The sequence below is a fragment of the Rhagoletis zephyria genome, unplaced genomic scaffold (assembly GCF_001687245.7).
Source record: "Rhagoletis zephyria isolate East Lansing unplaced genomic scaffold, Rhagoletis_zephyria_1.1 Rzeph_scaffold_00038, whole genome shotgun sequence".
Taxonomy (NCBI): domain Eukaryota; kingdom Metazoa; phylum Arthropoda; class Insecta; order Diptera; family Tephritidae; genus Rhagoletis; species Rhagoletis zephyria.
The window spans coordinates 73,272-98,412 of NW_016157122.1; the positions used below are offsets into that span (position 1 = coordinate 73,272).

General features: G+C 34.9%; 3 protein-coding genes across 13 annotated transcripts; 1 reads left to right on the forward strand and 2 right to left on the reverse strand.

Moving 5' to 3' along the window:
* Nucleotides 1-342: 342 nt before the first annotated feature.
* Nucleotides 343-1,723, forward strand: LOC108365737 (UPF0553 protein C9orf64). Its single transcript, XM_017619875.1, has 2 exons — nt 343-837; nt 905-1,723. Exons 1-2 carry the CDS (start codon nt 603-605, stop codon nt 1,678-1,680), a joined length of 1,011 nt encoding a protein of 336 aa, XP_017475364.1. The 5' UTR covers nt 343-602; the 3' UTR covers nt 1,681-1,723.
* Nucleotides 1,711-2,452, reverse strand: RpL29 (ribosomal protein L29). 2 transcript variants are annotated; one of them, XM_017619888.1, is made up of 3 exons: nt 2,362-2,452; nt 1,991-2,107; nt 1,711-1,922 (listed from the first exon to the last, which is right to left on the reverse strand). In XM_017619888.1, the coding sequence occupies exons 2-3, from the start codon at nt 2,090-2,092 to the stop codon at nt 1,794-1,796; spliced, it is 231 nt and encodes a 76-aa protein (XP_017475377.1). In that variant the 5' UTR covers nt 2,093-2,107; nt 2,362-2,452; the 3' UTR covers nt 1,711-1,793. The 2 variants fall into 2 exon arrangements, with proteins under 2 accessions (XP_017475377.1, XP_017475383.1); XM_017619894.1 differs by lacking the exon at nt 2,362-2,452 and adding an exon at nt 2,287-2,309.
* Nucleotides 2,453-5,534: 3,082 nt separating this feature from the next.
* Nucleotides 5,535-24,597, reverse strand: LOC108365758 (alaserpin-like). 10 transcript variants are annotated; one of them, XM_017619958.1, is made up of 5 exons: nt 24,412-24,597; nt 16,743-17,668; nt 16,514-16,655; nt 9,715-9,859; nt 8,923-8,994 (listed from the first exon to the last, which is right to left on the reverse strand). In XM_017619958.1, exons 1-4 carry the CDS (start codon nt 24,497-24,499, stop codon nt 9,729-9,731), a joined length of 1,287 nt encoding a protein of 428 aa, XP_017475447.1. In that variant the 5' UTR covers nt 24,500-24,597; the 3' UTR covers nt 8,923-8,994; nt 9,715-9,728. The 10 variants fall into 10 exon arrangements, with proteins under 10 accessions (XP_017475451.1, XP_017475422.1, XP_017475431.1 ...); XM_017619950.1 differs by lacking the exon at nt 8,923-8,994 and adding an exon at nt 9,568-9,653; XM_017619925.1 differs by lacking the exons at nt 8,923-8,994; nt 9,715-9,859 and adding exons at nt 10,629-10,746; nt 10,849-11,027.
* Between the last annotated feature and the right edge of the window lie 544 nt (nt 24,598-25,141).

Sequence of the window (25,141 nt, forward strand, 5' to 3'; positions counted from 1 at the left end):
CACAAAAACTTGCAATCACATTGCTCGTCAAAATGACAGTTGGTAGGCCATCGATGTTTGCCTGTGGAGTTCTGCGGTAATCTATAAGAGGAGACAACTCGCTGAAGTGTGGCGTGTGAGTCTAGAAGGTTTGCAAGGCGAATTTATACAAGGTGGTGTTAACAGAACAAAAACAAAAATTACAACAACAAATTATACGCTCCTTGACAATCAGTACAAAGCCAAATTACAACAAACACATGATTTTGACAAAAGCTACAAATTTACTGTACTACCAACTGGATGGCATGCTACACCATCAATAAATATTGCGATACTTGGATCACGTCTATAAATACTGAGCGTATGGCAGGGCCCTAAAACCAATCTACATGTTCGCTCCTATCGTTTGTTTTGTTTTAATTTTTCACAATAATAAAAAAAAACGTATGCGTTTTAAAAAAATTTAACAATAAAAAACAAACAATTTATTAATCATGCAGCTGGTAAGTACAGTAAATGCATCTTGAGTTTGAACTCTCACTTTCAGGAAGTTATCGCAGTTTATTGCTGCATTCAAATTAAAAGTTGTGAAATAGTGCAAATACATACATACATAAGTAATGACACTGAATCCACGCGAATCTGGCGAATACATCGTCAAAAACGCTAAATACTTGACCGTACAGCCGGACGGAATCGACAAACTTGCAAAGGAAGTTATTTGTCGCATCCAGTCGGGGGAACTTGATCCGAAAAATTTCTCCCAAAATGATATTCATCCAAAAGCTACCGATCCCCATGCCGCAGAATGGATCTTTGTGGTTGACACCCTAAACTTCTGTTTCTGGACGCCCAGTAAGTGATAAACAAGTTTTCGCTGAAATTGATTTATGCATGTTGAAATCTTGCGTTTGTTCCACAGCTGATTACACTAAATACAAGGTAAACGGTTATACCGGCTACTTTGCCCTCTGTGCTGCTATAAATCGCGCTATAGCTGAGGGCATAGACATCACCAACTCTGCGTTCTATTCAAAAATTGACTCTGAAACATTGCGTCACGTTTTCCGTTCAGATGATGGCCAAACCACAGTCCCGCTTTTTGAAAAACGCATCGTTTGCTTGCAAGAAGTCGGCAAGCGTTTGATGGAAAATTGGCAAGGCAAGTTTGAGAATGTGGTACGCGCAGCGGAAAATTCTGCCGCACGTTTATTAGAGCTTATAGTCACTGAATTTCCATGCTTTCGCGACGAGGCTGATTATGAGGGAAAGCGGGTCTCATTGTACAAGCGTGCACAAATATTAATTGGAGATATATGGTCCTGCTTTCACGGCAAGGAACTAGGAGCTTTTAATGACCTTGAAAAAATAACCATGTTTGCAGATTATCGTGTACCGCAGGTGCTTATACATTTTGGTAGCTTGGAATACAAACCAGAGCTGCTGTACCTGTTGAGCAAAGACACAATTCTGGAGAATGGTGACCCCCGCGAGGTGGAGATTCGCGGGGCCTCCATCTACATTGTTGAGCAAGTAAAAGACGAAATTTTGCAAAAGGTGAATCGCAAGGAAATTGAACTTAATAAGGAGTACATTAACTCCATATTAATTGATCACTTCTTGTGGGACTATCGGCGCAAACATGCAGACGAGTTAGAACACATACCATTCCACAAAGTACTAAGTGTTTACTACTGAATATTTTTGTACAAAGAATAAACCACCAAATATTTAGAAAAAAAATTTATTTTCACCCGTTTTTTAAACCCATTGTATACCTAAATTTCTCAACACTTGAGAATTTGCGACATTTACAGCTTAATGGGTTTTGGTTTGCCAGCTTGGGCTGCCACGCGCTCTTCGTAGCGTTTGTTGGCTTCGGCACGGGACAGATTACCTTTGCGCGCATAACGCTGGTTTATTAGGAATTTAACGTCCATCTGTAAATTAGCAAGGAAAGTATTTAAGTAAGGCGCTCATTGAAATATTGTACAGATTCTGAACTTACACCCAGAGTGGATTCATGGCGTTTGCGGATTGGGCGCTTGATGCCATTCCGATGGGCTTTCCTGTTTTGATTATGGTTTGTGTGATTCTTAGACTTGGCCATTATGTGCTAATAAACCTGTGCACCAACATCCAGTAGTCCATTTTTATTTAGTCGAACGAGTATGATGGAGCGGTGGCAACAAATCCAATTAAATTCATGGCCAAAAAGTTTTCGTTAGCAGAGCATGAAATTGAAGAAAAAGCAAAATAATAATTAAAACACATAAAATAGAGTATTCTTGTGGAATATATCACTTGGTTGTAATATTTCTGATCACAATTTTTTGGATTTAGTAAGATTATTACACGAAATTCTTTTAATTTCCGTACCTCGGTTTTTGACAGTCGAGCGGAAAAGAAAGGAGTTGAGAAAAGTGTCGATTGTGACATTTGTCATTTGCCGTTGGGCAGGGTTGCATCGCGAGTCTGTTCACTTCCATTCTTTTTTGAGTGATAAAATTTTTATTTATTTACGCTAATATGTTTACACTGAACCCTAATGCTATGGTTCAAATGATTAGTCTCATCAGCATTTGCTTCAACAGCTACGAAAGTTAATTCAATAAGACAAGCGCGGGTAAGAACTCCAGTTATAATGCGGCTGTCTTGCCTCCTCAGGTTAAGTAGTGACCAAGGACGGAAAATAATCATTCAGCCTTTTCATGAGTTTAATTTTCCCCGAACCGGTTCACTTTCCACTTTTGGTTACCATGGTTTTACTATGGGCGCGTGAAAAAATTTCGGGTGAATTTTTTTTTCAGGCGAAACTCGGGATAAGGCAGACTTTTTTTTATTTTTTCGCTCAAAGAAAATAACACGGTGCTACAAGAAAAAGTCATGAAATACACTGGAAACGAAACCTAGTGTAGGTTGTAGGTATGGTCGAGTACAACATGAAATAGTTCCTGAACCCTCCATTTATAACAAAAAAAACTGATATTTTCGTACTTGTTGCACTTATCTATTAATAGCTTGACTATTTTTCATGTTAAAAATAAGACAAGTTTTGAAAAGAGGATTTATACCTTTAAAACGATGTATAACAATGTATTGTTAGACTTAGGGCCGGTTACTCAATGTCTGGTTAACACTAATCTGCGGTTAAACATCGTTATCGACGTCTTCGACTCCATGCATACAACAGGGAGTCGGTAACGTCGATAACTATGTTTAACGGGAGATTAGCGTTAACCAGACATTGAGTAACCGGCCCTTAGCTTGTAGGGAGTTTTCATCGGTTACATTTTTATGAGCCCCTTTTTTTATTAATTTTTTGAACTCTGATCATCTCTAATTTCAAAAATTTCTATGAAAATTGCCAAATATGTTGAACTTATCTAAAATACAATTTATTTACGAATAAATTGATACCTCATCCAATGCAATTCCATAAAAATTGTCGAAGTTAGGCAATTTAGTTAGATTAGTTTAGTTAGATAATCATATTTTAAGTGGAAAATAAAACTCGATAATAATTTTTATTTCTGAGCAAAAAAAAAAATCACAAAATAATCATTATTTGTGGCCGAAAAAATAAAAATTAACTAATAACACCGTACGACAAAAACAAAAAAATTCAAAACTCTCGAAAGAATCGACGTACTCACGAAACTATGGGCCAAATATAGTAAAACTGCGTTTTTAATTTTTGACTCTGACGTCAGGATTTTTTCAAAGGACTTTGAAACTTTAAAGATAAGATTAATTCAAAAAAATATTTTAAAAAATCAGTGCAATGTAGAATAACAATATGGGCACTAAATGAGAGAAAATTCTGTGGAATTTAAAAACAATAATATTTTTTGGTTTAAATGGACGAGTAGGTATTGAAAATGCGCTTTTCATAAATTTTATCTTTTTCGCATATTAGACCTCAAACAATACTTTTTTCAAAAAATATATTTCAAATTTTCAAGGATATTTCAGGACAAAATTTGTAAAGGACATTTTCCATACCCATTCGTCCTTATGCACCAAAAAATTTATTTTGCTATAATTCTAAAGAATTTTTTCTTCTATGTGATACCTTCATTGTTATCCTACATTGCACCGAATTTTTGGAATTTTAAAGTCATTTTAAAAGAAATCCTGATATCAGAGAGCGAAACTATGTACGCAGTTTTACTATAATTTACCCATAAATTCGCGAATATATAAATTTTTGTGTGTGTAAAATTTAGACGATTTTTCAGACGATTTTTAGTTGAAAGCAACAATCGCCTGGTTTAAACGGCCTTTAAACTAATCGCTTTCAATGAAGTTGGTCGGCTGCCTACTTTCGTTCAACTTTTGATTTAACTAATCGCCTGTGAAAGTTAAATCATGTAAATTCCCTATTATCTAAAAAAAAAACATGTAAGTAAAAATTTGAAACTTTTTCTTTAAACATTCTGAGTATGCAGTTTTCTAGCCCATTCAATTTTATTTTAACGAAGTGCAAATTTTAAGTAGCTAGGATTTACCAATGATTTTTGGCAATTTTTTGTGGAAGGTGTTGCTGATTTTCTCCATACAAAAAAATTGTCGAACATCCTTTGTTTGAAAGAAGATGCGTAAACAAAAAATTGCTAAAAATCAACGGTAAGTCCTAGCTATTTAAAATTTGCAGTTTATTATACTAAACTTTAAAAAGCTGCGTACTCAAAAAAATCTGATTAAACCGCCGTGGATTAAACAGTTTCAAATTTTGATGAAAATTTGTTAAAATTCGTCGTAAAAACAATTTTTTTTTATTTTGGCCGATAGTAGCCGATGCCGATGTCGATTAATCGGTCGGCCTCTTATATGAACGTCTTTATCTTTTGAAGAGAATTTTCAAAATACCTAAAAAATTCACCGTAAAATATGCAATTTAAACTTTAAATTAAAATAAATATACTATTGTAAGTATTTAAAGTAATTGATCTCAATAACATACATACTTACCTAGGTACGTCTATATTTCAATTGAAGGAATGAATTAAAATCAAATAGCTAATTTTTTTTTTTAATTTTAAAATATTTATTAAACTTTCTGTATATTTACAGCCCGATTCTGTGCACTTGATAAATTGAAAATCTTTATAATTTGTCATTTTTTTTATTATTTATCAAGAATTGGTATTCTAGCACAGAAACCAAAAGCTTTTTTCTTGATAAATTATCAAGATTGAAAATGCTATTGACAAATTGAAATTTCATGTGAAATGTAGACATTTTGTATATTAATAAATTTGTTTCTAACAATTAAATACTCCATGTGCCGGCATTTGAACCTGCGACACACGGAATTATAGTCGACATCTCTAGCTACTCGGCTACGACAGTCAAAAGCTTTGTTGCTTTTAAATCCATATTTTTCATATGTGACAATGAAATCAGTTCCACACATGTGGAAATCAGTTCCACTTATGTGGAAATCGTAGAGCTTTTTGTTTTATAAATATTGACACAGAATACGAGGGAAGCTTTTACTTGATAAAAATCTTGATAAAATTTCTTTACAAAAAATTTATCAAGAAAACACAGAATTGGGCCGTTAGAGTAATGAGTTCTATTGAATCTGTAAGGCACGCCATAAACTCAAGTTTTAGTTGTTAGTGAATTGTCCCATAAAAACAATTCCATGTTTCCTGGAACGTATGATGTACACATAGGGGCGGTCAGCAATGAAACGCTTACGTCTGAACCCACTCACGGGCATTATTCGCCAAACTGAAATGTTTAAGAGCAAATTTTGGTTTAGATTGAAATGTTTTTAATCATTAATGGAATGGCCCCCCCCGAATGTAAGGATATGCCCACCTTCATACTAATGTATGTATGTACAATAGGGGTATTCTCTGAGTCTTGCAAAGCCCTTGCACGGTGCACGGATTGCACGGTTTGCAAAGCTGTCCCATACGAAAACCGGTTTTAACCGTGCAATCCGTGCAATCTGTGCACCATGCAAGGGCTTTGCAAGACTCAGAGAATACCCCTAATGTGTACATATGTATGTATGCTTCGTTACCCGATGTGCAATGCGTTTATGCATCCCGTTATTGAATGTTACATCTATATGTGTTAGTAAATTTATGTTAGAATACTTTTAGGCTGTCAATAAATATGTATGTATGTATGTAAATTAAAATTATTATGTGAAACATGCTTATGCGAATATGCACATCCTTATCATCGTCACTAGGCCCGTCGGTAGAGAGGGGTAAAAGGGATTAATGCCCCCGGGCTTGGGCTTTTTAAGGGGCCTTAAATATCAGAACTTAGGCTTTTATTATGAATATATTCCGATTCGTGATGTGTTTCTAACTCTATATATTAAAGAAAATTACCACATCTTTTCCAATATATGTATAAGGGGCCGTGGTTTTTCGGGCCCGAGTTTTCTCTCGATGGCCCTGATCGTCACCACAGCAAAAGAACCTAAATGCCACTTTTTTGATGGAGATAATATGCAGTTTTACATATGTACATTAGGGTGATCCAAAATAAGTGACGTCAGAATTATAATGCTCTCACACCCTAGGATTGTTCTATTTATGTCGAAAAAATATGCCAAAATTTTTTATTTTGAAAAAAAAAAATATTTAGAGATCGCTCAAAGTTTTCCATATATTTTATATGGGGAAAAAACATCTTTTCGTACAAATGGTATGGAATTCTTGAAAATCAATATTTTTCGATCGGAAAACTGGTTATCTTCAGACTTCCAATAACGGTATTGTTACCGTTTATTTAACCATTTTTTAATACTAAAGATTTGTTGTTTATCTCCCCATTGCATTTTCTCGGGATTTTGGCGGACCTATAAAACATAGTTACTATGAAAAAATGGTTAAATAAATAAGTGGGTATTATTATTGGGAATCTCCTGAAGACAAACGGAGTTTATACCATTTCAACGAAAAGTTGTTTCTTTTCTATATAAATTAAATGAAAAACATTGAGCGCTTTGAGCGACCTCTAAATATTTTTTTAATTCAAAATAAAAAATAGGGGTATATTTTTTGCGGCATAGAACAATCCTAGGGGAGGAGAGCATAAACATTCTGACTTTACCTTTTCACATGCATTTTTAAACCACCCTAATGTACATAGGTTATTATGATTTAATGTTATTCAGCTGCTGTATCTTATTTGCCAAAAAGGCTTAGAAATTAAAACAAAATATTATTTGCATACATATACATATTATGTATAAAAATACCTTTCCATTTAACATGTAAATTTCTTTATTAATAATAAAATGTGAATATATTATTCATTAGGTACGAAATATTGTATGCAATTTATTATATAATTTATATATGTACATTTAAAATGTTTTTTACGTAAGTATGTATTTTAATTTAAATTTATGTAAATGTCTTTTTGCATTTTATTTTATTTTTGTGAATATTTTCGAAGGTCATTAGCATCCCTTTCCTCAATATTGATTTGATTTTTGTCCAGCAAATAATAGAGAATTCCTGATATTTTTTATTAAAAATACGAATGGCCTATCAGCTTTAAAAATTCTTGGTGGCTGCATAGGCGCAGCGGGTCCACTGAAGTAAGACGTCATGGCTATTAACAAATAGAAAATTTACGAAATGTGATGCAAAAAAATAACTTAAATTCTCTTATATAATAATGGAATATATTGTAATTAAAATAAATTATCATCTTACTATATAACCTAAATTGTAGAAAATCGGTAGAAAACCTGTGGAGTTCATTATTCTTATAGATATTTCGATAATTTATTTTTTTTTATTTAGGCAATAAAATACTTTAAACGTTAGAGCCCAATCTCCGACTAACAACAACAACAAAAACCAAAGAAAATAAGTCGTTTTTTCTAAGCGCCAATCTATTATTAGTAGCAAATGTGAATTGAACTTCATCCATTCTTATTTTGTCTATAAATAATCCTGGACAGAAGTCACACATTGGCATATAAAGTCTAAGTGCTATTACAACTCCGACCAAACAATTTTTAAATAAACCTATACTTCTACGTAGTTGGGATTGCATGTGGTGGGATTTCAATCCGCGGCAGCGCTTACACAATATGTTAGTATTTGGCCGAGCTTCTCCTTTGATTTGCCGCGCGCGCCTTAATGTTGTGGCAGGCACAAAGGGGGTCCCCACAGTTTTATGTCGACTCTGAACGGCGATTGTACTTTTATGGGAAACTGTTTATCATTTTGGTGGTTTGCGCACTTCTATCCACTACACCTCAGCGGCCTATGTACGAGATACATTGTTTGAATTTTGGTAACGATATTTGAAATATCGAGTTTTTTTATTCCGATATTAATGAGTAGGCGATATTTTTAAATCGATACTTTAAATAAGTACAATATCGATATTTTCGGTTCCATATCGTCTACCGTGAAATATCGGGAATGTCAAACAGTCGGTTCCTTGGTCAACGGTCGCCGCATAGTGGGCTTAGTTAAGGCTTAGTCTTTGAAGTGTCGACTGGGAAGTCAGGAAACAAACAAGATCAAGTGAACCAACCCTTAATTAAATGTATAAATGAATCGGTTAACTACTAGAGGAAATAACTCAGAATTTTTCCGATATGGCAAATTTGGTGGAGTTCAACATAGCCCCGTTAAACGAATCAAACTGCATTAAAATTGTCGTATCAAAAAAATGCTGACTTAATCCCTTTCGTAACCGAATCAAATATGTATGTGTGTTTATTTTTATACTTTATTTGCAATAATTATACTACATGAGTGACATTTCTGAAAAAGAATAATAAATACCCGAACACTTTTGTGTACTACACTTTGTCCTTTTCTATGCAACAATTGAAAATAGAGGATGCTTTGTGGTTGACTTAATGAGACTATCACTATGGTTTCACATAATCTCCAACAAACAATGGCAGGCGATAAGTTCCTTTGCTTATTAAATAGATAAATGGATGATCAGCGCTGAATCTGGGTGGCTGAGTCTGGGCGACGAAGCTACAGTATTGCACCATAATAGCTGAAAGTATGCAATTGGTGGTATGCATTAATTTTTTTTTTTTTTTTTTATGTATAACTCTTTTATATTTCAATGTATTAAACAATATTTGAAAATTACTTAGTTGCTATTTAGTAAATAAACAATGAAATTTGGGGGATTCGACAAAATTTTTCTCAGTGGGACCCCTGATCCAAGCCGTTGAAGCAAAGCGGGCAATTTTAAAGATTTTACTTAATTTTCGGTATTTTAGAGTCTAATAATTTTAATGTAGCGGGACATTTTAACGATTTTACTTAATTTTCGGTAGAGTCTAATAATTTTGCACATTTTTCCGCAAGGGTTGCAGCATGTGGATTTTTCGTTTTCCGTTACTTAGCTACGAATTACGAATTACGAAAATTCGAGTTCTAAAATAATGGTGTTGGTGAAATTTATTTGTAGATAAATAAATGTAAATAATTTGGTATGTCAAAAATTTGTCGTAAAAATAACGATATATTGAATAAATTAACGATATAAATTCGTATTTATATAAAAAAAGGCTTTTAAGATGATAGTAACAATTTTTGAAATACTGAAATGCTTCTGGACCTGTATGTAAGTCGAACAAATTTTTCTCTTAATATATAGTATGTACGTATCTGTAAATCTATGTATCTCTTCCATGCATGCAAGATCTGCTTAAAATAAAAAAAGTTTTAAAAACATGTATTTATATACATACACAAACATTCATACATTTTTATAAGCAGTTATGGTTTGGTAAATTGACCAGTAAAAAGCGATATTTCCGCAATATCACTATATACGATAAAAATGAATGGATGATCTACCACAAGCTCTGGCGGTGGAAGTCGGGGTAGTGACCTGCCCATAATCATGCCTGAAAAAATATTAAGTAATTGAAAATATGCTTGCGATCATTAGCTAAAAATATCGAAAAACATAACCACTACATACACATACATATGTATATGAATATATGTATATGTATGTTCCACCAGTTACAACAAACATTTATTTGTAAACATATCAGAACAAAAACTAAATGGAAACATGTGAGAAATGATGGATGAAGACATGTATTAATAAGTATACTGTACATACATTATTGAAAAACTATTTACAAATTAATGCTTTGATCGAGCGATAAGCTTCGTTAAATGCGATACATAATAGTAGAAACTTATGCTTATGAAGCCATACTTCCCTCTCGCAGGAAACCATAAACCAGGTATGAATGTTGAAGTATTGAAGAAAAAATTGACACATTTCCGAATAAAGCGGTTGACCACCACCACGGAAGACGGCATTTACAAATGAAACCTCCACCAATGAATTATTAAAAAAAAACGTACATGGTTCATATGTATGTATGAGGATCTTTAAAATGAACGTACATATATATACATATACAAGTACATAGATTGAATTAAACCACCTTTAAAAAAAAAAAAACATTACACAACAATAGTAATCTTTCGTCACTTTGCATACTATTATTGACATTGTTATCGATTTATTATCGATGGTAGGGGACAAGAGAAGTTAAAAGGTACTCACGGGTCGCACAAAAATCGACGCTCCTTTCATTGCAATAAACCGTCACATATACCTTTCGAAACCTTTATCGATATTTAATTAATGTCATCTTTAAGGCAATACGACAGGTTTTTCGATATCGCCCAAAAAACAAACCTTCAACTGTAAATATTCGTGCTCGATATACGTACATACATACATATGAAATTATCGTTAAAATTATAAAAACTGCAAAATTTTTATTTACTAAAAGTTCCGAATGAATGAGTTAAGCCATCGAGGTTCAATAAATTCAAAATGGATTATTTGAAAAAGATATTTATGAATTACATTTTTAAAATTGTTTTCAATTTCCGCCTCGGCTTTCTAAATGTTGGCGTTGGTAATTTGGCCAGCAAATAATAAGATTCGCTTTAAATTCACAACTGCGTAGATAAATGGTCTGTCGGCGTTGAAATGGCGAGGAATTTCTGGCATCCCCACTGATGTAATGCGGGTGATTATCACAGCTGTAAGGGGAATAATGCAAGAAATTTTTTGTGTCATAGATTCTTTAGCGATTAAAACAAAAAAAACGTAAGCACTTAAATAAACTTTATCTTCTAAAAGTGGCGCTGAATGCTGGTGTGTGTTGTTCGTGGTGTCAATGTGAAGAAGTCTGTGTGCTTGTTTGAAATAACCGAAGCCAGATTGAAGCATGGCTTACGGTTTAAATAAATATAAAAGATCGATGGATTATTAAAGTAAAACCAAACTCTAGACTTAGGCGATTTTTGCAAACGAAAACAGAAATTGTTAAAAACTGTTTAAAATGATTTCACTGAAGGTTAACCAAAGCAGGCAACTAATGCCTTAAAAACCCTATTTTTTTAAACGCTCATCGTTTAATTTACTTATAGCATAAACATTATTATTGGAAAAATTATAGTTCGGAAATAATGCAAACTGTTCAGATTGGGCGTTATTTTTGGATATTTTGATGAGCTCAACACGAATCTGTCACTCGCCATATTTTTTGTGGTTGGGGAAAAATCCTGACGTCATGGAGCAAAACGGATTTCGTAACGTGTTCAGCGCACCAAAATAATATGGTGGTAGTGAATTCCTGTCAAAAGTACATGACATTTATTTTTGGGGCTGCTTTATTTTTAATTCGATTTGAATCGATTTAAAAATCTAGCTTTTATTTCGATCTGGCATCCCTAGTTGGAAAAAATACATACTTATACATATAGATACTTAAATTTGTTTTCACACTTTTCTTTCGATAGGGTTTCAAATCTTCGGCTACACATTACTATCTCGCTTACACTGCGATGCATATTTTGTTACAATCGTTTTCGTTAATGTTTTCTTGGTAGTAAAAGGTGATGCATTTCCCATTTTTCACTGGGTTGTATTACGCAGAGTTGTGAAAAATTCATAAATTTTTTAATTCATAGCAATTTTAATGTTAATACAAAAAATTGATGCCATAATTTTTGAAATTTAATGTAAATGAAAATTTCAATGCATTAATTGAGAGGAAATAGTGCTTATGCAATTTTTTTTTGCATAAACATAAAAATTTTGAATTGAATGCTATTGCAATAATTTATGGCATTAAAAACACATTAACTAATTTTATTTTAAAGTAAAAATTCTTTGTTGACATTGGGGGTAGAATTTTGAGGTCACGAAAGAAAGTGGCGGAATAATAGAATGAAGCTGAAAAAGCTATTAGTAATTATTCGAAGTCCTTTTAAAAGAGGTTATTTATACATCACTAGAAAAAAAATTTAATGGTTTTTAATAATGCAAACGAGCAAAGTTACTAAAAGCTTTAATGCATTAAAATTTATTCATTAGCATTAGTTTGGATAATTTAATGAAAATAAATTTCATTAGCATTATATTTTTCAGAATTAATGCATTGAGATATGTATTTGCATTACATTTCAAAAATTAATGCATTAATTTTTTACAGTAGCATTATTGCTTTAAGTAACATAAATCCATTAAAAAATTAATGAATTTTTCACAACTCTTGTATTACGAGTATTATAAAGTCAAAGATTAAAAACAGGAACAGAAAATAATCATTATTTTTTTATTTTATTTTTCTTAAATCAACATGTTTTAAGTATGGCAAAAAAAACCTCGATCGCACGCAGATATGTTTTTTTTTTTCTATTTAACCAATAAAAAATAAAACTAATATTTAATAATTGAGTTTAACTTTGTTCGCTGAAAAGAAAATTTTACCTGATTTTAATTTTTTCTATCAAAAATAGTGATTATTATAATTGAGCGATTCACAACGGTGTCGTAAGTGTCGTATTGTTGTATGTCGTAAACTTTAAAAGCTTAAATAAATGTTTAGAGAACTTTAAACTTCAACCAACTATTTTTTAGCACTACAAAAAATCATAATATGACTTTGTTGGTACTTTGCGAACTCCGTTAATATATTTCTTAGGCGTTTAAAGTTTACGATATACAACGATACGACACTTACGACACCGTTGTGAATACCCCAAATGTGTTTTATTTTTTCACTCAATAGTAATGATTATTCAAAAAGCTCAAAAGCTATACAAGCGTAATTTCCGACGTATCTTTTTCAGAGGTAGCGACACCATAAAAAAGGTCAAGGTTGGTTCCGCCTGGAGGCCTGTGGAACAAATTTCAAAAATTTGGAGGTGATAGAAATCGGACCAACAGCATTAGATTAAGCTGGTCAAATAATGAAAAAGTAGCAAACGATTTGAAAAAGTTGGTTACCATTTCTTTTTTATCTCAATTTGTAGTTGGAGAAAAAACTTCTCAATGAGGGCGTATAATTTAAAAACACATTTTCCAAATTTAACGGAGCGGAAAGGGAAGGGGATGTGAGTTTTTGGCATAGCTCAAAGTTGAACTGAACATTTTTTTTTATATACATATGTATGAAGATATGGAATTTGTGAGCGAATCCAAAAAACAAAAAATTCATTGTACTTGTTTATTTTTGAACCTCAAATTCACAACTTCAAACCGATATAAAAAGGAAATGGGAACCAATTGTTATTGAATGCAATTGGTCTCATTCCCATCACTTTTTAAGTGTATAATAATTATTTTTAAGTGAAAAAATAAAACTCAACAAGAATTATTGATTTTAAGCGGAAAAAATAAAAACCATAATGATTAAATGCATATTGAAATTATTTTATTTATATTTTTAACTATTTATCCCTGATTAAAAACATTTCCTAAAAATTCATAGCAACCACAAACAGGTTTAAACATTTTATAATGTATGACTTTATCGCAATATGACTGTTACGACAACTTGTGAATCACCCCATTGTGGAGTTTCAATAGCTTCCACGCACTTGAAAGACCTGCTAATTAAGTCGCTCCTAGCTACTAAATAAGAACTCCTTTACAATTGCTCTAAGTATGTAGTACACATGCAACGATTTCAAAAATGTTAATAATTTCTACATCTTCGATGGTTGCCAATGTTCCAATCAGGGTTCGAATCATCACATACGATATCGTACTACTCGTCATTTTTCGGATTATGACATACGTGAACGTACTCTTTGTCCCATTCAGTTTATACTGCCTGACGTATCACGTGCTCTTCTTTCGTATCGTTTTCGATCCGTGAACGGATGTTACGATCCGAGTCCAGCTTTGTTTTACTGTCTTTAATTTTCAGTATTCTTGATATGTATTTGGGTTCGTAACTTAACCACAAAATAACAAATTTTGTTTCAAAGAAAAATGGTCTCTCGACGAAGAATTGGGGAGGCTCTTCTATAAATCCCATGAATGCGCAGCCCACCTAAATCAGACCTGGTAATGAAATAATGCCAGAGGCATTTTTTAAGAGGGTTATGCGTACGAAATATTTTACTGTAAGTAAGCGAAATGTTCGCAGTGTGTATGTGTTTGCAAATGTTTTGGATCGTTGTGGGTCCAAAAGAGTTCACAATCAGCTTTGAACTTGAGAAAAATGGTGATCAACGTATTTTTTCCATCTCAGAGAAACAGCTATTTTATGGCCTCAACCAAACTATGTCCAAACGCTAACATTCATGCCGGATAGAAAGTTAAAAATTCCCCTATTTCTTCAAAAATCATGCCATTTTATGTATAAATCGACTTCAAATATATTTCTTGTCTTCGGAGAATGTCGCGCAGAGTTTACTGAGCGTATATTTTTGTGTTCGTATGGAAAAGTAGCTTATGTCGAGAGGCTGGCTTTAGTATAATGCGGCATTCCCTTTTATTCTTTAAACGACAAGGAATTTTTTGATGAGACTTAATAAGAATATCGACTTGTTAGTATCGGAACTATTTCTTGCGCGTTTATTTGCCAAAAGTTCTTCAACGGCTCAGCGTGATCAGTGAGTCATTCGCAATCGTATGCTGCGAATGCCGATTTGAGCTAAAGCCAGCCTTTCGACATAAGCTACTTTTCTATACGAATACAGATTTATTCTCATCCTTGCTAGCTTGTTTGCTGTATAGTTTCCATACCACTGTAATTCGATGTGAAGAGGCTGAAATACTACCGAGTCGGAGGAAAGCTTTCTTGCTCTTGTGAGTAGATCAACTTTCAATCTTACTTTTCAGCTTTAAGCTATCAGTAAAAATGCGTTTTTTGCAGTCGAGCCTGGTCCCAAGTATTTACGGGTATTTCATTAGTTGTTCTCTGAAATTCTTTAAGAAAACCTGTGATTCCCCTATATATATACATATAATTACGGAAATGTTGTTCAGAATTTCGGTGTGATCGAACTTAAGTTCTCTCCAGGTATGAGCCGCAATCAATTTGGTTGCCTTGCACTTGGCCTGAAATCTGCCGCAAAGGTCTGTTTGAATATGATTTAGTAAAATTTCTGGGACTTTGCTGGATATGATCCTCAAGGCTTCTCTGATTAGCATGGACAGTTTGCTGTATATGTGGACTTGTCTAAAGCTGGTGGCCACCTTACCGTGAACTCATAGAAAAGGATGGGGCGCTTAACCACTGTGCACATCCAGTGGCTTATGCTTGGTTTCAGACCCAATATTTTTCTGATAACTTCCTTGCAGGCATATAGATTGGTTATGGCTTTCATGGAATGGTCCCTAAGGTTTCGATTCCTGTCCAACTTCATGTCGGGAATTACAGCATGGCCTATGCATATCTAAACTTGGTAAAGAGTGTGAGCAGCACTCCATTGAGAGAGGGTACCATTTCGTTCTTGGTGGGATGGACGTTAAGTCCGCTGGAGAGCAGAATATCTCAATGTAATGTCTCGTCTCCCTTTCGCCAGAAAAGAAGTTTTGAATAATGTTTCGCGTATTGCATAATAAATTGATTAGTAAAAATGTTTCTATGATTATCAAGATTCGGATTGTTAATAATAGATTTTAATTGTTTGTGTGGTAGCCTAAATGGACGCAAATGCTTACGTTCCTCTAAAAATTTCTTGCTTTCTAATTTTTATTTTATTTTTCCTAGTGTTTTTTCCAACTTTACGAGATAAATTACAACAATGTGAAAGCATGACAAGTACAATAGTAACTACTATATAAATTAAATGAGCCCAAGTTTTTCACAATTCATCATGCTTTTCGGATGCGACCGCAGCATCCAAGTTGTTCACTGTACCCAAAAATAATGGAAATGGTGAAGTATTTGCTCCGTGACTTATTCGTTTGATAACCGAATATAAGAATGGATGGTCGGCGTGAAATTCCGGCGTTTCGGAAAAGGACATAGCACAACGTTTTTTGCGTACAATGGCGCCTAATGAAAGAACAGAAACAGAACACACATACACACAAGTAGATAATTATTGCACTGCAGATAAATATATGTATGTAGTATGTATGAACGTAAATGTAAATGGCGATGAGTCTCTTTCAAATGAAAGCCGACTTGACGATGATGGCAAACTTAAAAACATAAATTCATTACAAGTAACTAAACTAAAGATGTTTTAGGCAATCAAAAAAAAGGTGTCATGCTTACCGGTTGCCGCTGCGGCTTCAGTGCCTTCTTCGTTCACCTCGATGAAGGCTTTGTGCACTACTTTAGAGACCTGTAATCGCTCATTGGACTCGAGCAAATGATCGAACTCAGCCTGTCTGCTGAACATGCGCGCCATACCAAGCTGTAAAAGAGGCCGTGTGTGTTAGTGGAATTTTAAAATCAATCCGAGAAACAATTTCGCGTTAACAAAAAAAAAAATATTATTTACGTTTTGCAAAGCTTCATTCAGCTCGATATCATATTCGGCCTTGAATTTCGGAAACTTCACTATGACTTTCGTTGGATACAAACGCTGTGTGATCTCTGAGATATCGTAGCTCTTCAGTTTCTCGTGCAGACTGGCCAGACCAGTGCGGGAGTTGGGTAATATAACCAGCATGGAGAGATCGGAGTCCTTGTAGGGCATTTCGAGCACCGCTGCGTCCAGCTCTGCTATGACGCCATAACCGAAAGTCTCCTTGACATTCATCATTGGCACTCGAACTGAATCGACTTCATTCAGGTAGAAATTATCCTCTCGTGTTGCTTGCTTCGGAAACTGATACTTCCATTCACCCTTGAAATGAATTGCGTTAATCAACACTACACGTGTGTCTGCGTTCAAAGCGTCCGGCGAAATGAGATTTCTAATTAGGTTATTGGTCTGGGACTCAACCCACTGGTTAATTGTGTTCGCTGCAGCAACATTACTGCGGAAGTCAATGCTGTCTGCAGAGGAAAAGAACTTGGTCGTAGCGATTTCATTAAATTTCGGGGCTATTTCGTAGCCCTGCATGACGTAAATCTTGTTGGCAATTTTCAAAATTGTACTATTTGTGTAGGTGGCCAAGACGTTGTGAAAGGTGTCTGCTATGACAGACACATCGCTCGATGGCAGGCCCAGTCCGCGGTCAAGTTCGGCCGCAGTTTCACCGGTAGCCCCTATGCGTGCCATAGCAACGCATGTCTGTATCGAGAAGGGTGAATATATAATATTCTTCTGCGGCTCTCTGTGATACATGAAATTGAACAAATTGATCGCGAATTGCGCTGACTTACGGGCGAATTCATGTTGCACTGAGAGTTGACCAGCGTTCGACATATTTGCTGTTGTTGAGTGAGCAGAGAGAGTTAGAATGACTGCAAGAAGGGTAACTGCAATGAGAATAGATAAGTTTTATTAGCAAGACTCATAAAAGTAGCCGAATTTATAGATAGTACGTATAAAAAGGTATTTTTTGTAACCTTGGATCTCAAACGGTGGGATGACATTTCAACATTTGGCAGAGTTCGGTTAAGCAGATTTTGATATTACCTGCAGAGCTGGGTCAGAACCGGCCTCATCCTCTGTACCGGTCTCAGGAAGTATTGATGGTTAATTGGTTGGAGGTGAAATCGTCCGCAGGGAAAAGTTACAGGCGAAGTCGCCTGCGGAAGCTTCGACCGCTGACCGACGCATGGCCACGGCGGCCAGAGTACAGATAAGTTAATCGATAAGCATGGGTGGAAGTTTGACTGGGACAGAAGGTGTCGGATAAGTAGTTTGAAGAGCAATCAAGTGGGGTCTAGAGCGATCTTAATTAGAATAAACCTTCTTATCAAAATAACCCATTGCTAGAGAGGCGCCAAAATCGTTTAATGAAGTTGCTAAGTAGGCAGTGAAAACTCTGGACAGCCACTGTGCTGCGAAAGTGCGGAATCACACCACGGCAAGTTCAAAAGGATAACTTGTTCTGATGAGCACTCTTCCAGCATATCTGATTGGGCAAGTGAGGGACGGTGCCAAATTGTAGGTGGTGCGTCCGCGAGCACGAGTCTGACCTCCATTCGAATCATATACGCCAGGGGAGATCGAAGGCAACCTGCGGTGCTGCAACCCTCATCTGCCAACGCACCAATGGAAGGTGGCGAGGGGGTTTACAATGTCAGCTTGCAGTTGGAAGTGCTTCTGTTTTAAACGTTCTTCTCACAATATCAAGCTGTGACAGAGCTTTCGAGCTCACACAAGTAGGTATTTTAAACAGAAGAAAGTGTTAAAACAGCACACAGTTCCTACAGTTCCACAGGGGTAATCGCCTATGGCTTTGAAAGAAGGATTGCATTCCGATACCCGAAGTGTTGGCCGAGGGTAACCCCGAAACGAAGGAAGAGCCTATAAGCATGGAGTTAGTCAAGAACGACACTCATAGCTCGACCCGCTTGAACGGGATCGGTCATCAGTGTCGGTCACCTGTTCGGCGTTTGCGAAGGGATGCTGGATAAGAGCGCAGACGATGAATATCCTTCAGATCAAACTTTAGCACCCTGGGATTATCTACAGTTACATAACTAAAAAATAAACTCAAGCAAAATTATAAAACAAGAATATGTTCACTATGGGAAGTGATGTTTCCTTGTAAAAGTAGAAACAGGTAGTTTTTCTTCTCCGGAAGACATTCTTATTAATAACATCAATAAGAAGTTTCCCTATAGAAACAATAAGAAATCTCTTTATACGAAAATTTCCTTGTTAAACAATTACATTAAGATCTTAAATACAATAAAAAAAAACAAAGGCATCGCCCTCAAAATCGGCAACAATATTATGCCACCTGTAAGCTACATACACACAAACATATGTATTTAAATATGTATATTCGAGGCTTTGTGTTTTTTCTTTATGATTTTATTTATTGTTTGCATGCTGCAAAATATACTTCTTTAAATAGCAGTAGAAAAAGAAGTTGGAAACAAATTACTTAACCCCTTCACTACCATACTATAAGCAGCGCACTTATAGAAATTTAGGTAACTTTTTCGGGTAGATATAAAATTAAATAAGGCAAAGAAAATCCTTCAAAGAGAAACTATGACCTGGGATAAAATGTTCCATTGGGCTGTTTACATAACATTAATTGGGACTAAATCTCGCATATAAAGTTCTTTTTTTGCTCCTTTTGTTGCAGATATCGTTTTGATTTTTTCGCAGCTCTAACTTGTACAATGGGCTGTTCTGCAAGTAGAATAACGAATTATTTTAGTTTTAATGTTGTGTGGATATTTTCTCATAAAGAATATTTGCATTTACAACAGGCGTCAATAAAAGCTTAAAAAAACTTTAAATGTACAGCAACGGGATAATATATCCCGTTTACATAGGATGCCAGTTAATTGTCATAAAAAATTATGCACTCATTAAACGAACCAAAAGTAGTTGATTTTGAAAAGGAAATACTTATAACTACCAATGAGACATTCGGCAGTTGGCCGATTTCTTTGATTTTACCTTGGGATGCATGATCCCCATGCTAGTGAATGGGTTAAGATGGTGAAACAAGTATTCTACAGAGTTACCGTAGGCGATGCTCCACAACTCAATGCGGAAGTATGCGGAATTTCAAGATTGCTCAGTAGTTATTTCCGCAGTAAAGAAAATGCCTTATAGGGGGATTTTATTTTTTTTTTTTTGAATAATAACACTGTATCAAAAATTTTAGTTTTGTTTTTGTTCTCAAGATGCACTTCCGTTTTCGAGATATTTGCAATTTACCGTTATATAGCTTAAAAAAAGAGTGGTTCCACTTAATCACATATACTTTGCGAACTAATTGAACCATCTTAATACGAAATACGGAAAATGAAAGTCAATGAAATTCTCCATAAACCGCATGTACATCACCATTCGATAGACCTAATAGTTTTTGAGAAATTATTTAATAACTGCAGATGTTTTTTGTTTTTTTTTTTGTTGATTAATTTCTCAGAAACTATCAGGCCTTTCGAAAAGTGATGTACATGCGGTCTATGGAGAATTTCATTGACTTTAATTTTACGTATTTCGTATTACAATTGTTCAATTGGTTCGTAAAATCTGATTTTTTTTTTTATTTTAACTATGGTTGCCGTAAAGATGTTTCCTCTACCATATTTTTCCACAAAATGCATGCAGTAAGCTGTTAGTTTTGAGTAAATTTGAAATTTGATCATTTTAAGGGTACATTTGAAGCTACAAAAATCTAACTTAATCTATCCATTTGGAACAAGGATGGGTATTTGGAGGAGATTTCCTTATTTTTGAATGCATCATAATTTAGTAGGGGAGAAATTTGCACGTGGCAACACTGGATGCCACATCGGGGACATTGCACCACCAAGCAGAAAATAAATTACTAAATGAACCACCTGTGGCAACTGTGAAAGTGATCAGCTGTTTCGAAGTTAGCAGGTTTTTGTAAATTTTGCGTACGCGCACTTCTGTAGATATTTTTTTCTCTTTGAGAGCGAACGCTGCTAAATTCTCAGAATTTTTGCTGCTGGATAATTTTTTCTGGGGAATACGAGAACACTGTAAAGTAATGCCAACCGGCATTTTCAAATAGTCATAAATGCCGAAGCAACTTGCATATTTTAATTGTTTCTATTAAGCAACTACCTAACAAAATATTTTCTATTAAAGTTTGATTCTAAGTTTTTGTTCTGAAAATAATCAACTTCTTAGTGCCAAACTTACCGCTCACGAAATTCACTGATAAGAACATTTTGCACCTTATCACTATTTTCAATCTTCACTGAATCAAATTCTTTTATACATACATACATACATACATATATTCTTTGCGTGTTTAAATTTACAATTATCACTAAATTTTTATTGAATAATTTACTTTGTTTTTATTCACAATTTTCACTCTCATATAGTGGGTTTTTAGGTTTTACCAAAACTGAAAGCTGTAATGCAATATCACCATTTGTTTGTTTTGAAATTCCCCATTCATATTATATATAGGTACTTAATTGCATCTGATTTTTATTTCAGCAGTCAACACTTTTTTTATTTTCACTGTAAATCGACAATAACTACGGCCGACGCGCTAAACGAGCGGAGCGAAACTGAATAACATTTAATTTTTCGCTGATATTTAAACACTTAACAGTGAGTTGGAAAAAAACTGGCATTTGCTATAAAGTGTCAGTCTCTCAATTAATGCTATTGTGTTATTGTAATGCTTGAAATACAATACCGGCGAACAGCGAATTTCGCAATATTTCCCATATAGTATGTAATAGCTCAGTTAGTCAACGACGTAGCGTAAACGTAGGTTGACGTACGTAGCAGCATATCAAATTTACTGTTGATAGAGAGAGAGAAGCAACGGCAAGTTTTCGTTAGCATGCGAATCCCATAAGATAGATCGTGTCTGCGTCAACCTACGTCTACACTACGTCGTTGACTGTTTGTGCTTTTAGTCCACATTTATATTTTTTTAGCCTTTTCATTGTATCTTGCAATTGGTCATATTAGTATAAGTGAAGTGTAGTGTTTCTTGAATTGATTCATCTGTTTACTATTTTGTACACAAATAAACCCTGAAAAAAAGCGACTACTCCGGGATGTTGCCGGGATCAACCGCTCTCTTAACTCTTAATTAAGTTCCGATTTAGTTCGAATACGAAACATAAATTAGTCAGTTGATAGCAAGTATGGGTGGCTCTGGAGTCCGTAAGGCCCGTTTACATACAACTTTGGCGTTGCGTTGGCGCTGGCGTCGCTTCGACAGCTGATTATGACTACATGCATTTATATGAAAGCCTCCATATTACCAAAGTTGGCCAACGCCTTCTGCAGCAGGTTAAACTCGTACCTGAGCAGATTAGATGCAGATGCGCCCAACGAGTGCCGGCATGCGGAGAGACACCCCACGACTCAAGACGTCTCTTTGTATGCCCAATAAACCCACTCAACTAACGCCTCTGTCCCTATGGAAAAAAACCATCAAAGCTGCATGCTCCCGTTAGTTGAGCCTAGATGGTGTGTATTGGAAAATGCCGACGTGTTGGGAAGGCAAGCTTATAAATGCTTATAAATGACCTTGTATACTCTCACTGCTTACGTGTATGGTGATGATGTGCATACTTGCATCATAATATTTTTTAGGAAGGTCCTGAAAATATTGGAAAGTTTCTGGCTTCCGCTGCTTAGAGGCGCAAGCTTAAGTCTTTTCGCGGAAGTGAAATATATATGGGTAACTTTAGGTGCGAAGCTGATATAGAAAACTCACCGGTAAACCGACGGCTCCAAGACCGAAATAGAAGTCTTTGCCATACTTAGGGCAGTGATCTCAAAGTGTGGTTTAAAATGAATCTGCCCTTTACATTCAAATTTTGTTCTGAAAAACTGTGTTGGGAGGGCAGGTAAATTTGAAAACCCACTTGAGAAAACCGCGCTCCGAGTAGAAGACTGAACGCTAAACTGGGGTACATATTTTCTAAAGCCCAAATCCCTAGTAACGAGTTTAAACTTAAATAGTTTGAACTTAAAATTGGTGGAATGCGGTCATTTGTAGCATCCGATTGGACCAGAGCTAATCATAGGGACAAGTGAGCGGGGAATTTTCTGGAAATCTGCCACACCATCGGGATGACATATGGTCGCCATAGATACCATCGACGTACGACTCCTGTACATCTCGTTTGAACGATGAGGATAGTACTGTTACTTTGCAGATGTACGGATTTCCTGAGACTGAGTTGGTGCATTTTTGGTTCGGATGTACTGAGAATGAACGATGCTACATTCTCTTTGTCTCGACAAACTACGAAGATCATAAAAGAATCTGATAAGTTTGCGGAAGAGTAATCTTTACCCATACACACCTGGTTTCCTTTATCTTCTTAATCCTTTCTTAAATACAATTTGCAACTATGCATCCCTGAGTGTGGGGAAACTGTCTTTCGGGTTTTCGGCCAATCACAGTTCCTTCTTTTTCAAACATGCCGCTCATATACATACTAAAAGACCGTCATAAGTCGAAAACATAAAAATTGCGTGTACAGCCTTGAGTAGTTTCCTTTTTTTTGCATTTTTGCGGTAAATTGCAACTTTAAACGAGTCTCCTGAAAAGTCCCGTTTTTTTTTTTAATTGACATATAAAATTATTTTATTTGCGGTGCCAGACATAAAAATTATAGCTAATTATAGCTTCTCAGAAAAAAACTGTTATTTTTCTATGTGGCAATTACTCTCATTTACAAAATTAAAAATTGTAAATACTTTTCTGAAATAGTAGTCTTGATCATGATAAAAACATAGCAAGGTAGAACCGTTCTCTCAATTTGTCGGCCATGATTTTTTTGTTGAAGTTTGCCAACATTTTAAAATCATATAAAAGTGAAAATAAAAAATTGAAATTGTTCGAAATTGTTTTTGCTTGAGATTGAAAATGAAAATGTGTGTGTGAGTTTGTGAGTAAATTTAAAAATTAAATTGTTTGGAAACGTCAAGAATTTCAAAAGTGACTCTCAGCGGTTCTACCTTACTATATTTTTATCATGGTCTTGATCGCATTCAGTCACGCGAATTGCTCATTTTGAAATTCAATGAAACCCCAAGGTGTTAGTACTGTTTTCACTTTTCAATTTAACTAATCAACTACATACATAAGTCATAACTAATAAAAAATTCAAAATTCGCTTTTTGATTTATATGATGGATTTCATCGAATTACAACTCCCCACATCATTTTATGAAAAAAAATTAAAATTTTTCCATTTCATTTACGATGTTGTTACGGTGTTTTGCATTTCAGCTGACGATATGTATGTTTGTGCGTCTCTTTATGACACATACTTTTAGATTTCACATTGATCTCTCCAGTCTTTGTGCCCTAGTATGTGCATATATACAAACATATGCAGTATAGGAATGTTTTGTAAATACCCTCCAGCTGACAGGCATTTCACAATGCTCTCACTGAACGGACAGCTCATTGGTCTCCTGCTCCTAAAATTACTACTATCTATGCCGCAAAGAGACATACTATCACATTTTGACAAGAATACTCAGCACTGATCAGTTTCCATTGCCAAACATTTATCACAATTTTCACAAATTTTATTTTATTTTATTAAACTGAACTTACCAAGTTGACAATAGTATCCGCTTTCCAACTGGTGATTCCCAAAATGCGCTTGATATTTTAATTCGCGTCTATTAAACGACATAAACATTTGTTGACTGAAGTGTTTTTCGCTGCCTGAAGTAATTATGTGTACCGGCTGTGAAAGGCGGTGTGTTGTGGTCTGATGAGTAGAGAGCGAATGAGTCACAAATAAGTTTACCACTTGAAGAGCAACCGCTTGGATAAGTACATACATACTCTGTTTTCATGTCATTTTTGATACAACACTGCAACCAGTGTTCGGACTCTCGAAAGATTTTTAGTAGTAGATAAGTCTAAACAGTTTTGTGGTATATTTCGAAGAAATGTGGTAGATTTACATACATATATGCATGCAGTTAAATGCGAGAGTTCTAGGTTTACAAAGTTTTTTTTTTTAATTAATTATTCTGTTCAACGATTAAATTTTACTTTCACTCTCATTAACCAATAGATTTGCTATTATGGTTGTTTTTGGTGTTGTATTTAAAAAAAAAAAATCAAATTAATATTAATTATCTACTCTGCTGAGGGGCGGTGTAATTTCAGAGTCTAGAGATATTAACACTGAAATGCTTCTTAATAAAATATAACCTTTGTGCAATTTAGGTGCGTATTCCGCCTGGGAACCCCGTCTGGACTAAAGCAAATTTTGTGGAAAACGTTTATAAATATCTTAGTTGTCGCTCCTTGGCAACCAATGAGAAACAAC

Coding starts and splice junctions, on each gene's coding strand:
- LOC108365737 (XM_017619875.1), top strand. CDS start 603: ATGACACTGAATCCACGCGAATCTGGCGAATACATCGTCAAAAACGCT. Junction 838..904: donor CTTCTGTTTCTGGACGCCCA/GTAAGTGATAAA, acceptor TTTGTTCCACAG/CTGATTACACTAAATACAAG.
- RpL29 (XM_017619888.1), bottom strand. CDS start 2,092: ATGGCCAAGTCTAAGAATCACACAAACCATAATCAAAACAGGAAAGCC. Junction 1,923..1,990: donor GCCATGAATCCACTCTGGGT/GTAAGTTCAGAA, acceptor GCTAATTTACAG/ATGGACGTTAAATTCCTAAT.
- LOC108365758 (XM_017619902.1), bottom strand. CDS start 24,499: ATGTTTATGTCGTTTAATAGACGCGAATTAAAATATCAAGCGCATTTT. Junction 17,669..24,411: donor CGGATACTATTGTCAACTTG/GTAAGTTCAGTT, acceptor TTCTCATTGCAG/TTACCCTTCTTGCAGTCATT. Junction 16,289..16,513: donor TGAAGCCGCAGCGGCAACCG/GTAAGCATGACA, acceptor TTCTTTCATTAG/GCGCCATTGTACGCAAAAAA.